Source organism: Rhamphochromis longiceps, linkage group LG20 (assembly GCF_057381845.1).
Source record: "Rhamphochromis longiceps isolate RC_006_pf linkage group LG20, R_longiceps_female_GT1.1, whole genome shotgun sequence".
Classification (NCBI taxonomy): Eukaryota; Metazoa; Chordata; class Actinopteri; order Cichliformes; family Cichlidae; genus Rhamphochromis; species Rhamphochromis longiceps.
The window spans coordinates 35,661,572-35,679,163 of NC_140576.1; the positions used below are offsets into that span (position 1 = coordinate 35,661,572).

A 17,592-nucleotide genomic window follows, 5' to 3' on the forward strand; every position below is an offset into this window, starting at 1 on the left:
GCATGTTTTCTGTTGAGTTTGTCATTAAATAAGTTTTCACCGAAATATTTTTCTGCAGCCAAGTTTTAAACAAATATAAACATAAAAGCAGAAAAATTCTCTTATTTCCCTAAGGCTGTGTTTTCACAGCCCGGCGTAGAAATGAGTGGTTAAAAGCATAAACTGTATAAAAGATGGACGTAGCCACCATCATGTCACCCTTTGGTTTTGGGTTCTGCAGCAAGCTGCAGCTACAGACTGTATGGGTGCATCACACACAGACACCGGCTAATTAGTGCAACAAAACAGAACCACAAACTTCTTGCAGGAGCCGTACTGTAGAATACAGGGAGTGCAGAATTATTAGGCAAGTTGTATTTTTGAGGAATAATGTTATTATTGAACAACAACCATGTTCTCAATGAAGCAAAAAAAACTCATTAATATCAAAGCTGAATGTTTTTGGAAGTAGTTTTTAGTTTGTTTTTAGTTTGAGCTATTTTAGGGGGATATCTGTGTGTGCAGGTGACTATTACTGTGCATAATTATTAGGCAACTTAACAAAAAACAAATATATACCCATTTCAATTATTTATTTTTACCAGTGACACCAATATAACATCTCCACATTCACAAATATACATTTCTGACATTCAAAAACAAAACAAAAACAAATCAGCGACCAATATAGCCACCTTTCTTTGCAAGGACACTCAAAAGCCTGCCATCCATGGATTCTGTCAGTGTTTTGATCTGTTCACCATCAACATTGCGTGCAGCAGCAACCACAGCCTCCCAGACACTGTTCAGAGAGGTGTACTGTTTTCCCTCCTTGTAAATCTCACATTTGATGATGGACCACAGGTTCTCAATGGGGTTCAGATCAGGTGAACAAGGAGGCCATGTCATTAGTTTTTCTTCTTTTATACCCTTTCTTGCCAGCCACGCTGTGGAGTACTTGGACGCGTGTGATGGAGCATTGTCCTGCATGAAAATCATGTTTTTCTTGAAGGATGCAGACTTCTTCCTGTACCACTGCTTGAAGAAGGTGTCTTCCAGAAACTGGTAGTAGGACTGGGAGTTGAGCTTGACTCCATCCTCAACCCGAAAAGGCCCCACAAGCTCATCTTTGATGATACCAGCCCAAACCAGTACTCCACCTCCACCTTGCTGGCGTCTGAGTGGGACTGGAGCTCTCTGCCCTTTACCAATCCAGCCACGGGCCCATCCATCTGGCCCATCAAGACTCACTCTCATTTCATCAGTCCATAAAACCTTAGAAAAACCAGTCTTGAGATATTTCTTGGCCCAGTCTTGACGTTTCAGCTTGTGTGTCTTGTTCAGTGGTGGTCGTCTTTCAGCCTTTCTTACCTTGGCCATGTCTCTGAGTATTGCACACCTTGTGCTTTTGGGCACTCCAGTGATGTTGCAGCTCTGAAATATGGCCAAACTGGTGGCAAGTGGCATCTTGGCAGCTGCACGCTTGACTTTTCTCAGTTCATGGGCACTTATTTTGCGCCTTGGTTTTTCCACACGCTTCTTGTGACCCTGTTGACTATTTTGAATGAAACGCTTGATTGTTCGATAATCACGCTTCAGAAGCTTTGCAATTTTGAGACTGCTGCATCCCTCTGCAAGATATCTCACTATTTTTGACTTTTCTGAGCCTGTCAAGTCCTTCTTTTGACCCATTTTGCCAAAGGAAAGGACGTTGCCTAATAATTATGCACACCTGATATAGGGTGTTGATGTCATTAGACCACACCCCTTCTCATTACAGAGATGCACATCACCTAATATGCTTAATTGGTAGTAGGCTTTCGAGCCTATACAGCTTGGAGTAAGACAACATGCATGAAGAGGATGATGTGGACAAAATACTAATTTGCCTAATAATTCTGCACTCCCTGTAGAAAGCCTTTATCGCCATTGTACATAAGACATATCCAAGATTTGGTGAAATATTCTGTACAGTGCAAAAACATTGAAGTAGAAAAATGAGAGAAAACAATGAAAGCTTATAAAACTATGTAAAGAATAAAGGCTGCTATAAAGAAGACACACACACATATTAAGGATTCACCATTCACTGTTGAACTTCACATTAGTTGCTAAATAATCATTTGTTTTGTTTATTTATACGAGCTCAAATTTGTGATAGCTCAAGGGAAAAAACTGAGTTTGTTTTACCCGGCGCTTGGTGCACCTGTGCTGCAGGGCAGGAGGTTGAACAGTTAGATGTCCAAGGTGAAAAGGGTCTTAAATTATTTTCCTCGCCCCGCTGAGACACCAAGATCTGGAGATGTCCTCCAGGGAGGGCAATGTGCAGCCGGTGGTTCTCTGGGAAGTGTTGATGGACGTCTGCACTGAGCAGGTCCCACACTGTGATGCATTCACTGCCTGTTCAGTTGTTATGAAGGTGGAAAATATTCATAGAGGCCCAAAAGGGATTTTGCACCAGGCTGTAAACATGCCTTTTAATGCTGTAAAGTTGTGCATTTTAACATGGGAGTCTGTGCGTTAACACACTTTCAGAACGAGTAAGTCAACTGTATGAAGCAACAACTGTCGCTCGCTCATGAAAACTGACTCGCCTTCAATTTACTGAGCGATAAAATGACACGATGAAGCATCAGCGTAGCATCAGTCATATGTTCAGTGGAGACTCTGTAGCATGGTGTCCGGCCACACTGGCTTTATGTAGTGAAATTAGAAGACGATTTATGGATGACCATCATTGATGGGAGGCCCTTATCTTTACTTATTTGGCATTGAAGAGGAAAGCATCATCACAGAATCACCAAAGTATAAAAACTGGTTTTCAGGACACAAGCTCCTCTACCACAAGCACACACACACACACACACGGCTACTGTGCACTGCGGGTACCTGAATCTGATCCAGGATGCCTGCACGCACACACATACACACACGCAAACACACACATATACTATGTGAGGACTCGTATTGACGTCAGCCTTAATCTGAATATAGTTCTAAACATGAATCGTAAATCCAGGTGTAAACCCTTTAAACCTGAAGGTCTCAATCAAAGTGAGGAGGGGCGTCCTCGCATGATCTAAGATACACACAAGTCCCCACATTGATAGATGAACGAGAATACACAGAGCTGGTTTGTGTGTCTGCAGGTTTCTGGCCCAGCTTGAAGTCCGTCTGTTATCTGTTATTAAAGGTTCAGTTCACTCAGTGCATAAACAACAGCACATTCTGAGTCTTCTCTCTGACGGAGTCGTAATAATGATTATAATGCACTAAAATACACTGCACATTATCTCGTTACAATGGGACCTGTCAGGATGTGGGTTATATTAGACAGCCGTTGAACAGGGAGCGCTTGAAGCTGATGTGTTGGAGGCAGGAAGGATGGGCGGTGCGAGGATCTAGGCCAAAAAATGTTTTAAAAAGAAGAGGGAAAAGCTTCAAACGTTAAATATTTTTTAATGTTTGCATGCCTGTGTGCACAGTTGGGTAGTTTAAGCATTTATTTGTCTATAACTAGTATCATTAAGTCATTTCGTCCTGTGTTCTGAAACAAAGGTGTTAAGTTTTCTCTGCTGTTTGTATCGTGACGCTGTGATACTTTGTCGCCTCCTTGTGGTGCAGCTAAAAACTGCAGGCTGTGAAAACCCTGCAGCTTCTCAGTAACATCTTTCATGACCTGCTAGAAAAAGCTGTGTTTTAACCCATTTTAACTCTTCAGTAACGGAAAAAGTGTTCAGCTGGTTTTTTACATTGTAAGATGAGGATTTGGGCTACAAGTGTGAAGAAACCAAAAGGAGAGTTTTTAAGCGTTCTGTGTCCGAGCGGAAATGTTCAAATATGAAAGATTTTCCACCATGTGCTCACCAGACCTCAGTGATCTAGTGAGACTATAAATAAATATCTGTTATTTAAACAGGTTGCCTCTTTATCAAGACAGACCAGTGTACAAGGGCAAAGTGTGCAGTTTTAGAGCAGGCAGAGGTACAGGTAACCCTTGAGGCCTGAGATTATGAGTACTACATTAAAAATGTAAGTAAAGAACAGGTAAACCAGGCAGGCTTAAATCATAGTAAGTACCCCTGAGTCCTGGGTTTCTCAGGGTTATGTCTGTATTTTAAGTAAATGAAGTGTCAGAATATTTTTTCAGCTTCCATCACGTGCCCAGTGGGACTTTACAGAGTTTACAGACACTGTTTGGGAGTTTTGCTTTTATATAGTTTAACCATTTCAAGTACTTTTCTCCAGAGACTCAAATGTTCGACCTTTAATCTGAAGACAAAGTGTTTAATTTGAGTCATTGTGTGATGTGTTATTCTTGGAAAAACGTAATGAGACGAGATACACTGCAAGATCGCAAATCTCCACCAAGACACCTCAGTCTCTGGGCACGATTTACTTTTAAGGGAATAGTGTTTGTATTTTGTATGCAAACATTGTTTAAGAGCAGCATGAATAACACCAACTTATGATGTAACATTATGCTACAGTTTATTTCTAACTAGGCAGCTCATTCTCGTTTTCTTGACTATATTTTAAAGATATAAAATATTTATAGGTCAACTTGAAAGAAACCCAGATGTGTGAGGTCAGAGGTCAAATGTGACATGATACTTTAAATTTTAATATGTTACTTTAACACACACCACACTTGTAAGAATCATGGTTTCTAAGTTGAGGCTGTTTTCAACCAATAAATAAATAAAAGACTGCAGAACCAAATTTTAATGGATTGTTAACATCAAAACTTTATTCAAAGCGTTTGTGTTTACAGATAAAATGGCATGCAGGCATAAAAAGGAATCAGTTACACATTCTTCCGTCAATGTGCAAACCTTAAAGTGTTCAGAAGCGACGGGCTCAGTTTGCTTAAAAATGCCTTAAATGTCCTAGAATCGGTAAATTGGCTACTGAGGAAGAAAAATAATTCATAAACCTCATCAGTGTGCATCATGTTCTACAGAAAGACAAAAAAGAAAGTGAAGCTGAAAAACAGCTGATTTTTACCAAGTTGGCAGGATATTTTCTAACATTCCTTCAAAATAAAACGTCAAGTTTTCATCTTCAGTGTCTCTTTCTGTCTCTTCTCAGTTTCCCTCTAACGGCAGTAATCAGATCCACATCCCGGCTCTGAGCGTCGACGGCCTCTCCACCCCCGTGGTCCTCTCCCCGGGGCCCCAGAAGCCCTGAGCTCCCCGCCCGCCTGAAGCAGCTCTTCACCGGGCACAACCTCGCCCAATGATCTCCTCAACTCCTGGAGGGTCGGAGGAAAAGCCGGATCTGCACTGACTCTGAAATGCATCACTAAAAACCCGACGCCATGAGAAGTTTAGGCTGCATCGGCTGACTCTTTTTGGGTAGGTGTCATGGTTTGTGTGGGCCTTTCACTGGTGGACGCGTTCACAGCCGAGGATCAGTCAGACCCTCCGCTGATTCTTACACTTTCCAACAGGTGGGAATCTGCGCTTTGTCCTCCTTCCACCTTCCTGTTTCTTTCATAGCTTTGTACTCAAACACTATGACAGCGGGGTTTCGAGAGAACCAGATGCTTCTCTCGACTTGAACCCGACACGAGGACATAAACGGCAACTAAAGGCCACGAGAAGACGGAGGGATGTTTTTCTCTTTTTCTACTGGTGTTTTTTAAACCTGTCGTTGGATTTCTTTCTATAATATTGTGAGGTCTTTACCTTGCGATGCAAAAGTGCTCTGACGTGACTGTTGTCAAATAAAACAGCTTAACCTTGAAGATGGCTTTTATAGCCGGTCTGCTTACTGAAAACTGACAGCAAACAAATGTCTGTTTTCAAACGGTTTCTTCAGTGTGTGACGGAGGGGAACCGGAGAAAAGCTGGAGCCGTCTCTTATTTGAGTTTTTACTAAACAGAAGATTTGACTTGACGTTTTCTGGGAGTAACTGATCGCGGACTGGAAGGAGGGAACGTTCACATGTTTGTGTGTAAAAGGATCTGCAGTTCCTCATAATCTCACATTTTTTCTGATGGGATCTTTTGTTTTTTAAATTCGAGGTTATTTATTTCTGTCTTGTTTTCAATGCACCTTTCTCTGCAGATTCCTTAAAGGTTCTTGACTGTTTTTAAAACAGTCTCATCTTTTTTTCCCTCATTTTTTAAGCTACCAGGCGACTCTCTCCCAGTTGGAATTTAATTTCAGCACCAACACTGACATTTTATAAACTCACCTTCTGCTGGATTTCGTCAGAAATGACTTTCAGAGCCATTTAAGGGTTGTTGCTTTGCTCTTACTGGCCGATTTTAAAGGTCACGCCTTTCTCTGGTTCTGCATGGCCTGTTTTTTTTTGTTTTTGGTTGTTTATTGTTTGTTTTGTTTCGAGTGGACTCCTCAGCAGCATTTCGAACTGACCAATCACAAAGGATGAAGATGACGGTGGACCTGAGGTTTTTCAAAGCCAAGTTCTTTCTCTATAAAAGTGTCTAAATGTGACAGATTGTATATTTTCTCACAGAGTTTAATGTCCAAACTGAACTGAAGTGTCTGTCAGACTTGATTTAAAGGTTTTACCGAGGACAGAGTCACATTCCTTTGGTTTTTAAAACAGTGATAGATGAGTTTGCGTTACTTATTAACAACTGCTTATTGTTTGAATCTCAGCAGTCATTCCAGAGATTTTATTTGAGCAGCTCTGAAAAATAAATGTTTTGTTCCAAAAGCCTTGGAACAAATCTGCAGTCATGTTGCCACAAGTTGAAAGAGTCGCATTTATTCTGCTTTCACTGAGAGTGTAGGATAGCCTTTAATATATTGAAAGCTTTTTCCGTGCAAAGACCAACAACAAAGGACCGAGTTTAATGACACTCTGTCATACCGGGGCTTATGATTGAAACATTTCAAATAATTTGATCAATTTGTGTTTAATAAAGCACCAAAAACCATAAAAAACATAAATTCTCCAACATCCAAGTCAAAGTCTACGTCCTCATTTTGTACAAACATCAGCACAACATTTCAAAATTAAAAAGGCATTAGAAAAGCATCAGATGGTCTTTAGTGTCAACCTTGGAACAAGATGACTAAGAAAATGTTTTTTTTCCTTTATGGCTTAAACGCGTATTTAATTGGATCTCTGAAGACATCCTTGATGGCAGGGGCTGATTTATCTGTTTATCTGTGTGTGAAAAAAATTTAGTTCTCTGAAATTTAAATAAAAACTAAACTTTCAGATAAAATACAAATACACAGGAACTGGCTCTAACTTTAGTCTTTGTCAGTTTGGTAAAATTTGCTCTCAGAGTTGAACTTAAACTCCTCGAGGTCATAAATAATCTGACCACATCAAATGTCAACGACCTCGTAGTACCATGTAATCCCATCACAACACCTTACTCTCAGACTGCTGGCTTACTTCTGTTTACTGAGTTTCTAAAATTTAGAGTGAGAGGCACAGCCTTCGGTGTTCAGGCTAATCTCCACTTTCAGACTCTCTCAGCTTTGCTGCTGTAGGCTCAGCCTACTGGAGGACTTCCCATGATGCACTGAGAGTTCCTTCTCCTCTCCCACCTCTTCACTCCCTGCTGCAGATCGCAACGTTTTCTTTCTTGATTCTCGGGTGACGTATACGTCTGCCCCTCCCTCAGCCTGGTGCTTCTGGAGATCTCTTCATGTTTAAAAAGAAAAAGTAGTTCTTTCTGCCCTCTGTGTTGCACACAGGGGATCAGCTGATTGTTGGGGTTTTCTCTTCAACCCCGTAGACTCTTTTTGATTTAATTCCAATTAAATTAAATTAAATAAATTTGAATGAAAAAGGAAGAAATGAAACCTTTTAAAAACTAACAACTAACACTAAACACTTTCATTGATTTAAAAACTAAACTCAAACAAACTAAAATTGAACTGAAACCTGATTAACGATTAAACATAACTGTGTTAAATGTTGTCCCGTCAGTTCTTACAGTTGGATTTGAGATTATTCAAAGATGAGCATCCTCTAATCTTCAGGGCACCGCAGTGATTTTTATCCACTTAAGAACTTTAAAAGATCAAAACTCTGCAGAACAAAGTATCAGATTATCAGTTTTAAACATTTTTTAAATCCTTGCTGGTAAAGTTTGATAATTTTAGGTTGTGAGACATGCGGTCGTATGTTTTGTTCTCTCAGCATCGGCTATGAAGCATATGAGTTTTACTGTACATGATTTACAAACAACTAGGAGGCTTCATGCATTAGAACAATGATTAGTTGGATTTTGTGCAGTCTTTAGTTTTGTTTACGGACCTTTTCCACTAATACCTGCTCGGCTCGGTTTTCAGGGTTTCCCATTAGGTGGTAGTACCTGGTACCTGCTCCATTGGGGTTCTGAATGGTCCTAAAATGTGACTGCATGTCAACAGACAGCATGCAGCAGATGGGCCAGTCAGTGGCGTCCCTTGATGTGTCATGAGAGCAAGTCCTTTACAAAATTCCAAACCGCCATTTTTGAAATCCGGCAGTGAGGGAAAGTGGCTCCACACAAACCAACACCGTGATCCGGTGATGAGGTGCAGACACTTGGCATCGGTTTGGCAGCAGGTATACCAGCGCTTCGATATCCTCCACTGTTGTGTTGTGGCGCATACGAATGACATCACAGGAATTTTGGCGGTGTTGCCACAGCAACCCCAAGGACACTGATGCGGTTGTATTATAATAGAAAACGACTGAAACAGAGTCGAGCCGAGCAGATCAGACTGGATACTTGGTTCTCTCCGATGACCTGTAGTTTTGCTTGATTTACACAAACATGTGATTTTTAAAGCGTGTTTGACGGGAACTTGTGGCAACATCGAAAACCTGCAGAGACAAAAAAAAAGTTTTGTTTTGTTTTGTTTGTTTGTTTCCCCCAAAATTGTAGACAGACACTGACTCATGTTCCTCTAAAAAAAAACAAAAAAAACCCAGACTGTTGATGTTGTTGTTGTTGTTCGTGTTATTTCTAATGCTAGCTGTGGTTGCCACGGTAACCTGACCCGACTGTTGCCGCCCTGCAGGTTGCTGTTGTCATTGCTGTTGTTATCGTTGTTGCTGCTGGAGCTGTTAACGTGTTTCTATGCTTCTGTGTGTGACGCCAAGGCTGCAGACACACACACACACACGCACAATGCAATCTTTGTGAGGATTCATTGGAGGGGTCGATCCGTCCATGCTAACTCAAGCTTTGCTCAGTTACTCGCTGTGATGTTGCTACTGCTGGCACATCTTGCGCTCTGGCTCGTTGCGCACTTACACGTCTTTATCACATAAATAAGATCATCTCCCACGTTTGCATCAAGGGTGAGGAGGAAGCTCGGGCATAGATACCCAGAAGGTGCAGAACATGCTCCAAGAAAACAGAAGTTAACGAAAACTTGTGTTCATATTTGAATTACCCCTTTCTCCAAATTCATAACATTACGTTTCGATATTTCAGTGACATTTCTCTTAAGATTACAGTTTAGGGTGCACTGCTGTGCCGACCACGCCACAAATTAATGCAGCATCACTGCTGTGCTTTTTACCAGCAGCATGGTGTCATTACCAAATCTGTAACTACCTGTTTCTACTTGAAAAGTATGATGGGGGAAAGAAAATACTGCACTAACTGAGCTAAGAGATTTTTGGTGGCAAAGGTGGGCCCACTGGTGGTAGTCTCTATGGGAAGGGCTGCCAAAAGAAATGCACAGTCATCCATATTTCTTCTGTACAATACTATGCTTTGGGTTGCAGACCGGTTCAGAAAAAGGCAAGAAAGCGGAAGTTGCTTTGCTCCAACAGTGTTTAAAGTTCAACAGACAAGTTGGAGAAATTTAGGCAGGCGTTGAAGCGCAGCAGGAGCTGCACTTTTCTGCACTTCCACTAATGGCCAAAGTGAGTCAGTCACTATTGACTCATGTTCAAATGTCCAACTTAGGTAAAATGGTCTTTGCACCTAGAGCAGGGCGATATGGCCAAAAATATTTATCACGATATATATTTGAAAATTTGTGATAACGATATAACCGACGATATAATTGATGCGAGACAAAATACAACTCCACAACATTACTAGCGGAAAAAGACAACCTTCCATTTATTTTCACTTAAACAAGAAGCTGGTTTTTATGTACATTAAAGCTTTATAAAAATGTAACAGTGCAAATGCAAATTCCTTGCTGAAAGTTTAACCAAAAGGCATTTCCAGTAGAAATGGGCTGACATATCCTGAGCATAACCATGTATAATATCCACTGAAGTTAAAAAGAGGTGCTTTGCAACATTAAACTGCAGTGTGCAGTACGCATTTTTCGGACCATAAGGTGCACGGGATTATAAGGCACATTAAGCGAAACAAAGCAGTCAGATAAATCAAACTTTATTCAACTCATTCTTCTTGCTTCCTCCACTTCTGTACCATTGATTCATTAATGTTGAATTCTCTGGCAGCTGCTCTATTCCCATGTTGCAGTATATTAATGACTAACCTCGTATTGTGGATGGATTATCTCAGTTGTTCTCCTGACTGAAGTTTGGTCCGTTTACAGCATCCTGCCATGCGATTGCATTTGTCTCTAACCATGAAGAACCTTCACGTTAACTTTTATAAGTGGAAAAGTGTTAGTGTTGGTCCTCCAGCTTCACTGTTTATGTTATGCTAACATAGCTGTGTCGCTAGCGATCACGTAGCACATCATTATATACCAGCTAGCCCAACTTCAGTAACCCTACAAACGTCACTGCTGTTTAGTTTCCTGTCTTCATTTATGTTGGAAGTGATAGCAGAGCTGTACGTTTGATTTTTTTCAGAAATCTCTCAGTCAGAACATGCAATATCATGCTTAGGTAACTAGCGAAACTAGCGAGCTAACTTCCGCTAGCTTCCTGCTAACTTCTAACTCCGTTAAATGTAATAACTTTTGTTTTCATGGATGCCTGGAAGTTAAACTTTATAGTTACACCTGGTAAAGCAGCAATGCTGATCGTTTTATTAAAGATGAAAGAATTTAGACAGTTTTTAACGCTCAGTGATGCTGCAGTGTTGTTTGACCTGAACGATACGGAGTTTAGGACCCAGATTACTCCCAGATTTAAGAGCATCTTAGTCCGACAAATATGACAATAACGACGGCCGCTTGCATGTTCTGCAAAAAAATGTGCTTTGTCGTGTATCTGACGGACAAACACCCAATCAGTTCCACATCACTGAAGTTGCACCATTTTTACAAACCAATTCTGGTTCATCTGTTTCACTCAACAATCGGCCATGTGCGTATGAAAACAAAGGCACTGCGCATGCGCGTTTTACTCCCATTCTATCGCGATATTTCATTTTCCTATCGTTGCCTAACATTATACCGGTATTACCGTGAACGGTATAATATGGCCCAGCCCTATTTGCACCCTACAAAATATTATTGTGAAAAATGTAATTTGTTTTGATTTGACAGATGTTCCCCTCTGCTAGTCGTAGAACTGGACCTGTCTTGTGTGTGCTGTTGGCACTTTTTGGATTATTTTTAATGGAAAAATGTGTCTTTGTTTACAGTCAAATGTAATGGCAGCAAGTATCAAGTATCTAAGCTTTTAGGTTCAAGGTTGGTTGAGCTAAGAGCAGTGCAGTGTCTGCAGTGAGGTTCAGGCTGAGGACAGGGGCGCTCTGGATTTGGACAGATGGTTCATAGATGAGAGGAAAAGCCCGACTACCCAACCTTTCAAAGGTGGGTCCTCACAAGGTTGACCCTCTATTTGGTTCCCACAAAGATAGCTGTGCAAGCACACACGCGCACACACACACACACACACACACACAGCTGGAGCGTCAGGGACTGAGTGAAGCTCGTATTCAGTGTTTCCACCTTCACTGAGGTTATTCTGCAACTCGTTAAATACCTGAAACATCTTTCTTTACTACTTAATTTTTTTTACAATGTGAAGTTTAAAAAGGAACAAAAAATCTGATTCAAGATAGAGGTTCTAGTTTTCTCTACCTGATCCAAGCTGGAACCATCCTTCATCAGCTCCTCTGAATTCAGCCTCAGATCGGTCCCTGACGGCGGGATTTCCCAGCCTTTGCGGCGACGTAAACGCAGCACCAAGCCATCGTGTTCGACTGTTCTCTCTTTACAGCATGACTCTATTTTTCTATCAGAGATGATGTGTTTATATTGCGTATAAGATTTAAAGAGTGATGAAGCCTTAAAGATTTCAGCTGCAGCAGAAGAAAGATGCATCCTCATTTAAAAAAAGAAAGAAAGAAAAAAGATACTACCTGTTGTGTATCTTTCTTTCAGAGCATGATGATGAAAAATAAGCCATTTATAACTTTGTGTATCGAGTTTTGGACGCAGGGTTTGAGTCTGACATGTTTAACTTCAAGCTAACCTTTCTCTCACCAGCAGAACATGACGAATGTCTTTATATCGATTAGAAACTGCTTTGCATTCTGGGTAATGTCCAGATTTCTGTTTTTGAAACTCATCACCATCTGAGCGAACTTGACGAGGGGTCTGCTTTGCAAACGCTGCCTGTATGCAGATGAAAGATGCTTGCAAAGTGACATTTGAGGAAATACTTCACCTGCAGGCCTTTAAGTCTTAAAACAATATTTTCAGACGTCTTTAATTCACAGAAGTCTTAAACTGTCTCTCTCGAATGTGAATCACTGAAAGGAAAGCACGTTATGGAAGAGGCAAAGCAAACCCCTGCCTCCAGTTACATAAGGCATCTTTTCACTGTAGGGGCAAAGTGTTGTAAAGGTATCTGCCTTAACAAAGTTCTTGGGCGCTTTCTCCAGGTTTAAAGAATCAGAATCGAAGCCACTCAGCGGTTCCTACCCCGAAAAGGGTTTCTGTAGAGTTGGTTCCTGAGATCTGAACATGCGAAGATTGAAAGCCAAAACAGCCGGCTGGTTCCTGCAGTCAGAGGCGGTCTGTGGACATGTACTCAGGATTTGGTGATGAGTTTCACTTCATAAACATCATCAGTTAGATTTTCTGCTCTGGTTTCTTGACATTTATAAAGGAAGCCGTTCCTTAAATCCAGTGAGGAACATCTGTTGTTCCTGAGCTTTCTGTCTGTTCACTTGAGGCCTGGAGTTTTCTCAGTGGTTTTCATCTCATAAACCAAAAGTTGTTTGGGTTTTTCACGTTGACGTCCAAAGCCTGGACAGACTTTGCTGCCGGTCATTCTGCATTTGAGCGTACCGTCCAGCTGCACTTCAGAAACTGTTCGTGTGCAAACCAGCTCAGTGCAACTTAATGAATCTTTGTCTTACTGTAACAGTGTTTAGAATTATAGTAACTTTGATATGGTAATACATCTAATGTATGACTTGTTCAATGACAAAACATAACATGAAAAATGAATAAATATTCACGCCTCTTTTAAGACAGTGATTTCTTTTTATAACTAATATTTATAATCTGCTTCCTGTTATCATATGTATGTATCTGCTTTACTTTTTAGTAATTTAAATATGAAATAGGTCATTTATGCTGGGAAGTATGAGCAGCTTCTTGTTATAATGACAAAGATAGAATAAAAGTTTAAAAAAAGGCGTAAAAAGAGAAATTAAATGATGACGGTTCTGGTTTTCACCGGGAAGAGTTTTTTGTTATAACAACAACTGCCTCCTTATGTCAAAGGTTTGTGGAAAATAACTAGAATTTAAGCTTAAAATCTTTCTTGCCAGAAAAGTTTAACATTATGCAAAAATAAAAAATTTTAAATGCTGTCATTCAGTTACTTTTTTTTAATTTTGCAATTTTGAATTAACATTTGCACGTCTGTCGAGCGGTTTCATCCTTTGGTTATTGAGCCTTAATTGCACAGTTTAAATTTCTAGTCTTGAGGGCAAAACTAGCAATTTAAACTTAGAGAAAGAGTACTGACCCATGATCCTTTGCAGCAGAATGACAGACAGAAAGCTCCGGAAGCCGATGGCTGACGCGCCTCCTAATTGTAAAGAGGTTTTCTGTCCACAGTTTGTGTGGAAATCTTCACTGTATATAGACACAAAATATAATCTGAACATATGAATTTGCTATATATTCTGTACCATGTGACAGGCCTGACCAATGGGCTGGGGGTTGTTAATGACGTGTTGTTCCTGTGGCCTGTCGTTGCTGTCAGATCCTGCGTGGCCCCTCCCCTCCTCGGCTGTGATTGGCCATGGAGTTTATTGATGTAAAGTGGCGGGGCCTGCTTTTATTTTTCTGAGATAGAGTGCTACATGTTTAACATGTTATTTACTGGAACCATTTAAAAGAAAAGCTATTTTTTATGGACGTGACTTTAGTTTTTGTTGGTGTACCATGTTATGCTGATGATTCCTCTTGTTTTCTACAAACACACATGCACACACACTGGGAGGACGGTAATAAAACTATTTTGTCCTGTACAGTTTGTACTGTCTCATTTATGACTTTTGAATGCTAAGCATACCTGGGCACGGGAAGCCGTTTAGTTCAAACTTCTAGCATACATGTTGAGTGCTTGTGATGAGTTACCCTTAGTTAAAAAACAATAAACTTCAGATTTAGAAATGTAAGAATTCTGAGAGGAAACGCTCGCTCAGGATTTTGCTGATTGTTATATTGTGGATCACTGTGGATGTGGGGTACTTTTACTGCACCGCTTTAATGCCATGGATTTAATCTCTGCTAATGCTAGCGCTAACTCGGGCCACCTCACTTGCCGCTCATGTGACACGCTCCCATTTCTCCATCAAGAGTCTCCCAGTGGAGGTTAGAGAGCCGGAGGCTGCAGGTCCCAACCTTAAACCAAGTCTTCACAGTTAAAGATAAAGGTTTACCAGGACCTCTTTTTGTCCCCACATGTCAGTGTGATAACAGACAAATGTCCCCATAGCATCAGTAATGCAAGTACACACACTTTTCTGATGGGAATAGTGAGTTTTAATCCAGACTAATCTGGATTTGAGAGGCTGCAGGATTGTTTTCACTCAGCAGGAGTTCACACAGAGTCTCTCACACACACATAAGATGCTGTGTGTGTGTGTGTGTGTGTGTGTGTGTGTGTGTGTTCGCCTCAACCAAATTTTCAAAGATAAGTTTTCCATTTTATTGTTTACACTGAACTTTGACCTGATTTGTCATAAATCTCCTGCAGATAACAACATGAAGGCTGATGACAGTTTATGTGATGTGTGTGTGTGTGTGTGCGTCTTCTTACACACACACACTGATTCTCAGGGTACAAGCTGACACACATTTACAGATAAAACAGGTTGGAGGAAAAACCTACTTTGCATTGTGGGAGAATTTGGGTTGAACTCGAACGAGGAGGGAATCAGATGTCGGTGCTTCCATCCAGCTGCAGCTCAGAGGTTTAATAAAACATGAATCCATGCTTTACTTTTTATTAAACCTCTGATCCTCTGAACATGAGTTCACCTCTGGTCAGGAAAAGAGCAGGTGGAGTAAATCCTCCTGTTGGCGTCCTTAAACCACACAGAAGAAAGGACGAGCCTTGGAGCTGTCAGTGGTTGGTCTTGTTGTTCTACGGGAGACGCTGATCATTTATTCCAGTATGAACAGAGATTAATGGAGGCTCTGAGGAGATGTAGCCCAAAAATGTATTTTCATCATCGATAGAGGAGAACAATTGCAGTTAAAGCCCCGAGTCTCATAGACCTCACATTACCACCTTACAGCATTTTGATTTGAAGCATGATAGCATCAGCTTCAACCCCCAGCAGCTGCTTCCTATACACACACACGCTGGTTTAACTGTACTGCTAATGTATGGTTACTGTTTTCTGCAAGGTGCAGTTTTTATGGTCTAATTAGCTTTCATGTTTAAAAAGAAAAGATTATTGATATTACATCTCTGAAAACTGAAACAAAAAGGTTTGAATAATTATCTCAGCAGTTTGACCCCGGCTCGCCCATATTGGCTAAGAAGGTGAACACAGGACTGCTGGCGTTTCTTTTGAGGAAGTGCTTTTAACACTAAATATTTGCAATTGGTTTTTGTTTTGTTTTAATTTAAGTCATGCTTTCATTTTCATATTCATCTCCAACAAAACAGGAATTTTTTAAATGATGTTTTATCCACAAATTGAGAAAAGGTTATAATAGCAAACAGCAAGTGTCATCAACTAGACGTTCACCCAAAGAAAGGACCCAAATGCACACCAAATAAATAACAAACAAATAACAGAATACAGAGCGGGCAAAGCCTTAAGTAAATAATAACCATGGAGGGTCAGTGACTGGGACGGAGAGGGAGTGGCCTAGTAAATCAGGTTGCAGGAGCGGGCACAGAAAAGGCATCAGAGGAACAGGAGGGATTCTGTAACAGACGGAGAGGCAGGAACTTCACAATCATAAGCAGGTGAAACGAGAAGGTCGGAGGGCAAAGAGATGGAGAATATCCAGGTGAGATTGAACCAGGGAATGCAACACCTCCAAACACAGGGAAAACAGAGTTACACGAGGAAGAAGCAACTAGCATGAGTCTCAGAGGGTCAGTCTAGTTCTAGTTACCACACTAGTGAGCATAACAAACTGGTGAGGAAAGGCAGGTTGCACAGGTTTAAGTAGCTCTCCCGCTGATTGCTTGCAGATGGAATACAGGTGAGGCGCTGGCCCCACCCAAAAGGGGAGGACCCACAGCCACAGATGGAAAACTCCCACGGACCATGACAGGAAGTGAGGGGACTTAATCCAACTGAACCACTCTGAACTTGAAACTGCTCTAAAAGGCTTTTATCAGTAACTTTTGTGACATCAGAAACCTGACTGGATCAAAGTCTCAAGACTTTATAATGTCCATCAGAATCGGATTTAAAAAAATAAAGATATTTAAAAGTCCTGCTGAAACACTGCTTTGTCAGTGTTTTAAAGATTTAAGGTCTGATATGATGAGAAGTGTTTGGTGTGGATTTATTTTTTACTGCTCTAATCTGTGACAACTCCTGACTGATATTAAATTAGCTGATATTTGTGTGGAGTTTGGTTCATATCTGTGATCAGAATGACGATCAGTCTTCTTTTATTCTTCAGCATCTTGTTTTCTTTTTCCTTTTCACCACCGTTTAAACGTCTTCATCATCTCCCTCCTCTCTGTCCAGTCATTTTTAAAGTGAGCCATCGTCACCTCGATGTCCTCATCCTCGCCTTCGCTCCATGTACAGTAACGCTGACTCACCCTGAGGATTTACTGGATCAATGTGAGATCACTCATGATGTCAGCAGGTGTCTCGCATTACTTTGGTTTCCTCACAGTGTTGAGTGCTGGACGTCCGCAGAGATCAGAGAACCTCGCTGGGACTCGCAGTGGAAATTAAATAAAAATGCAGTAACTAAAAGATAACTGTGGATGTTTCTGCGTGTTTATATTTGATCCTTTTTCCATTTTTGATTTCTTCATGTTCTCACCTTTCTGTCTGCATCTTTTCTGGGGAATATCGAGGCGTTCCCAGAAATAAGCTCTGGGTCTGTCGAGGGATCGCCTTCTGACTGGATTGCAAAAAATCCTCAGTTGGCTCCTTCTGATGTAGAGCAGTGGCTCCTCACAAATCTCTGTGGCTTTTTTAATACTAACAATTTCTTATTTACTTATTGCGTTACAATCCTAGAATTGTTGCTGGTATTATGAAGGCGATAATGATAATATTA

At 40.8% G+C, this 17,592-nt stretch overlaps 1 protein-coding gene across 1 annotated transcript in view; it reads left to right on the forward strand.

Annotated features, from left to right (window-relative positions):
* elk1 (ETS transcription factor ELK1) overlaps nt 1-14,342 on the forward strand; it is a 36,057-nt gene extending 21,715 nt beyond the window's left edge. The window contains exon 11 of the mRNA XM_085393253.1: nt 5,071-14,342. Within this exon, the coding sequence (XP_085249379.1) occupies nt 5,071-5,169 (99 nt within the window). The 3' untranslated portion in view covers nt 5,170-14,342. The remainder of the gene's footprint in view (nt 1-5,070) is intronic.
* Nucleotides 14,343-17,592: the final 3,250 nt, after the last annotated feature.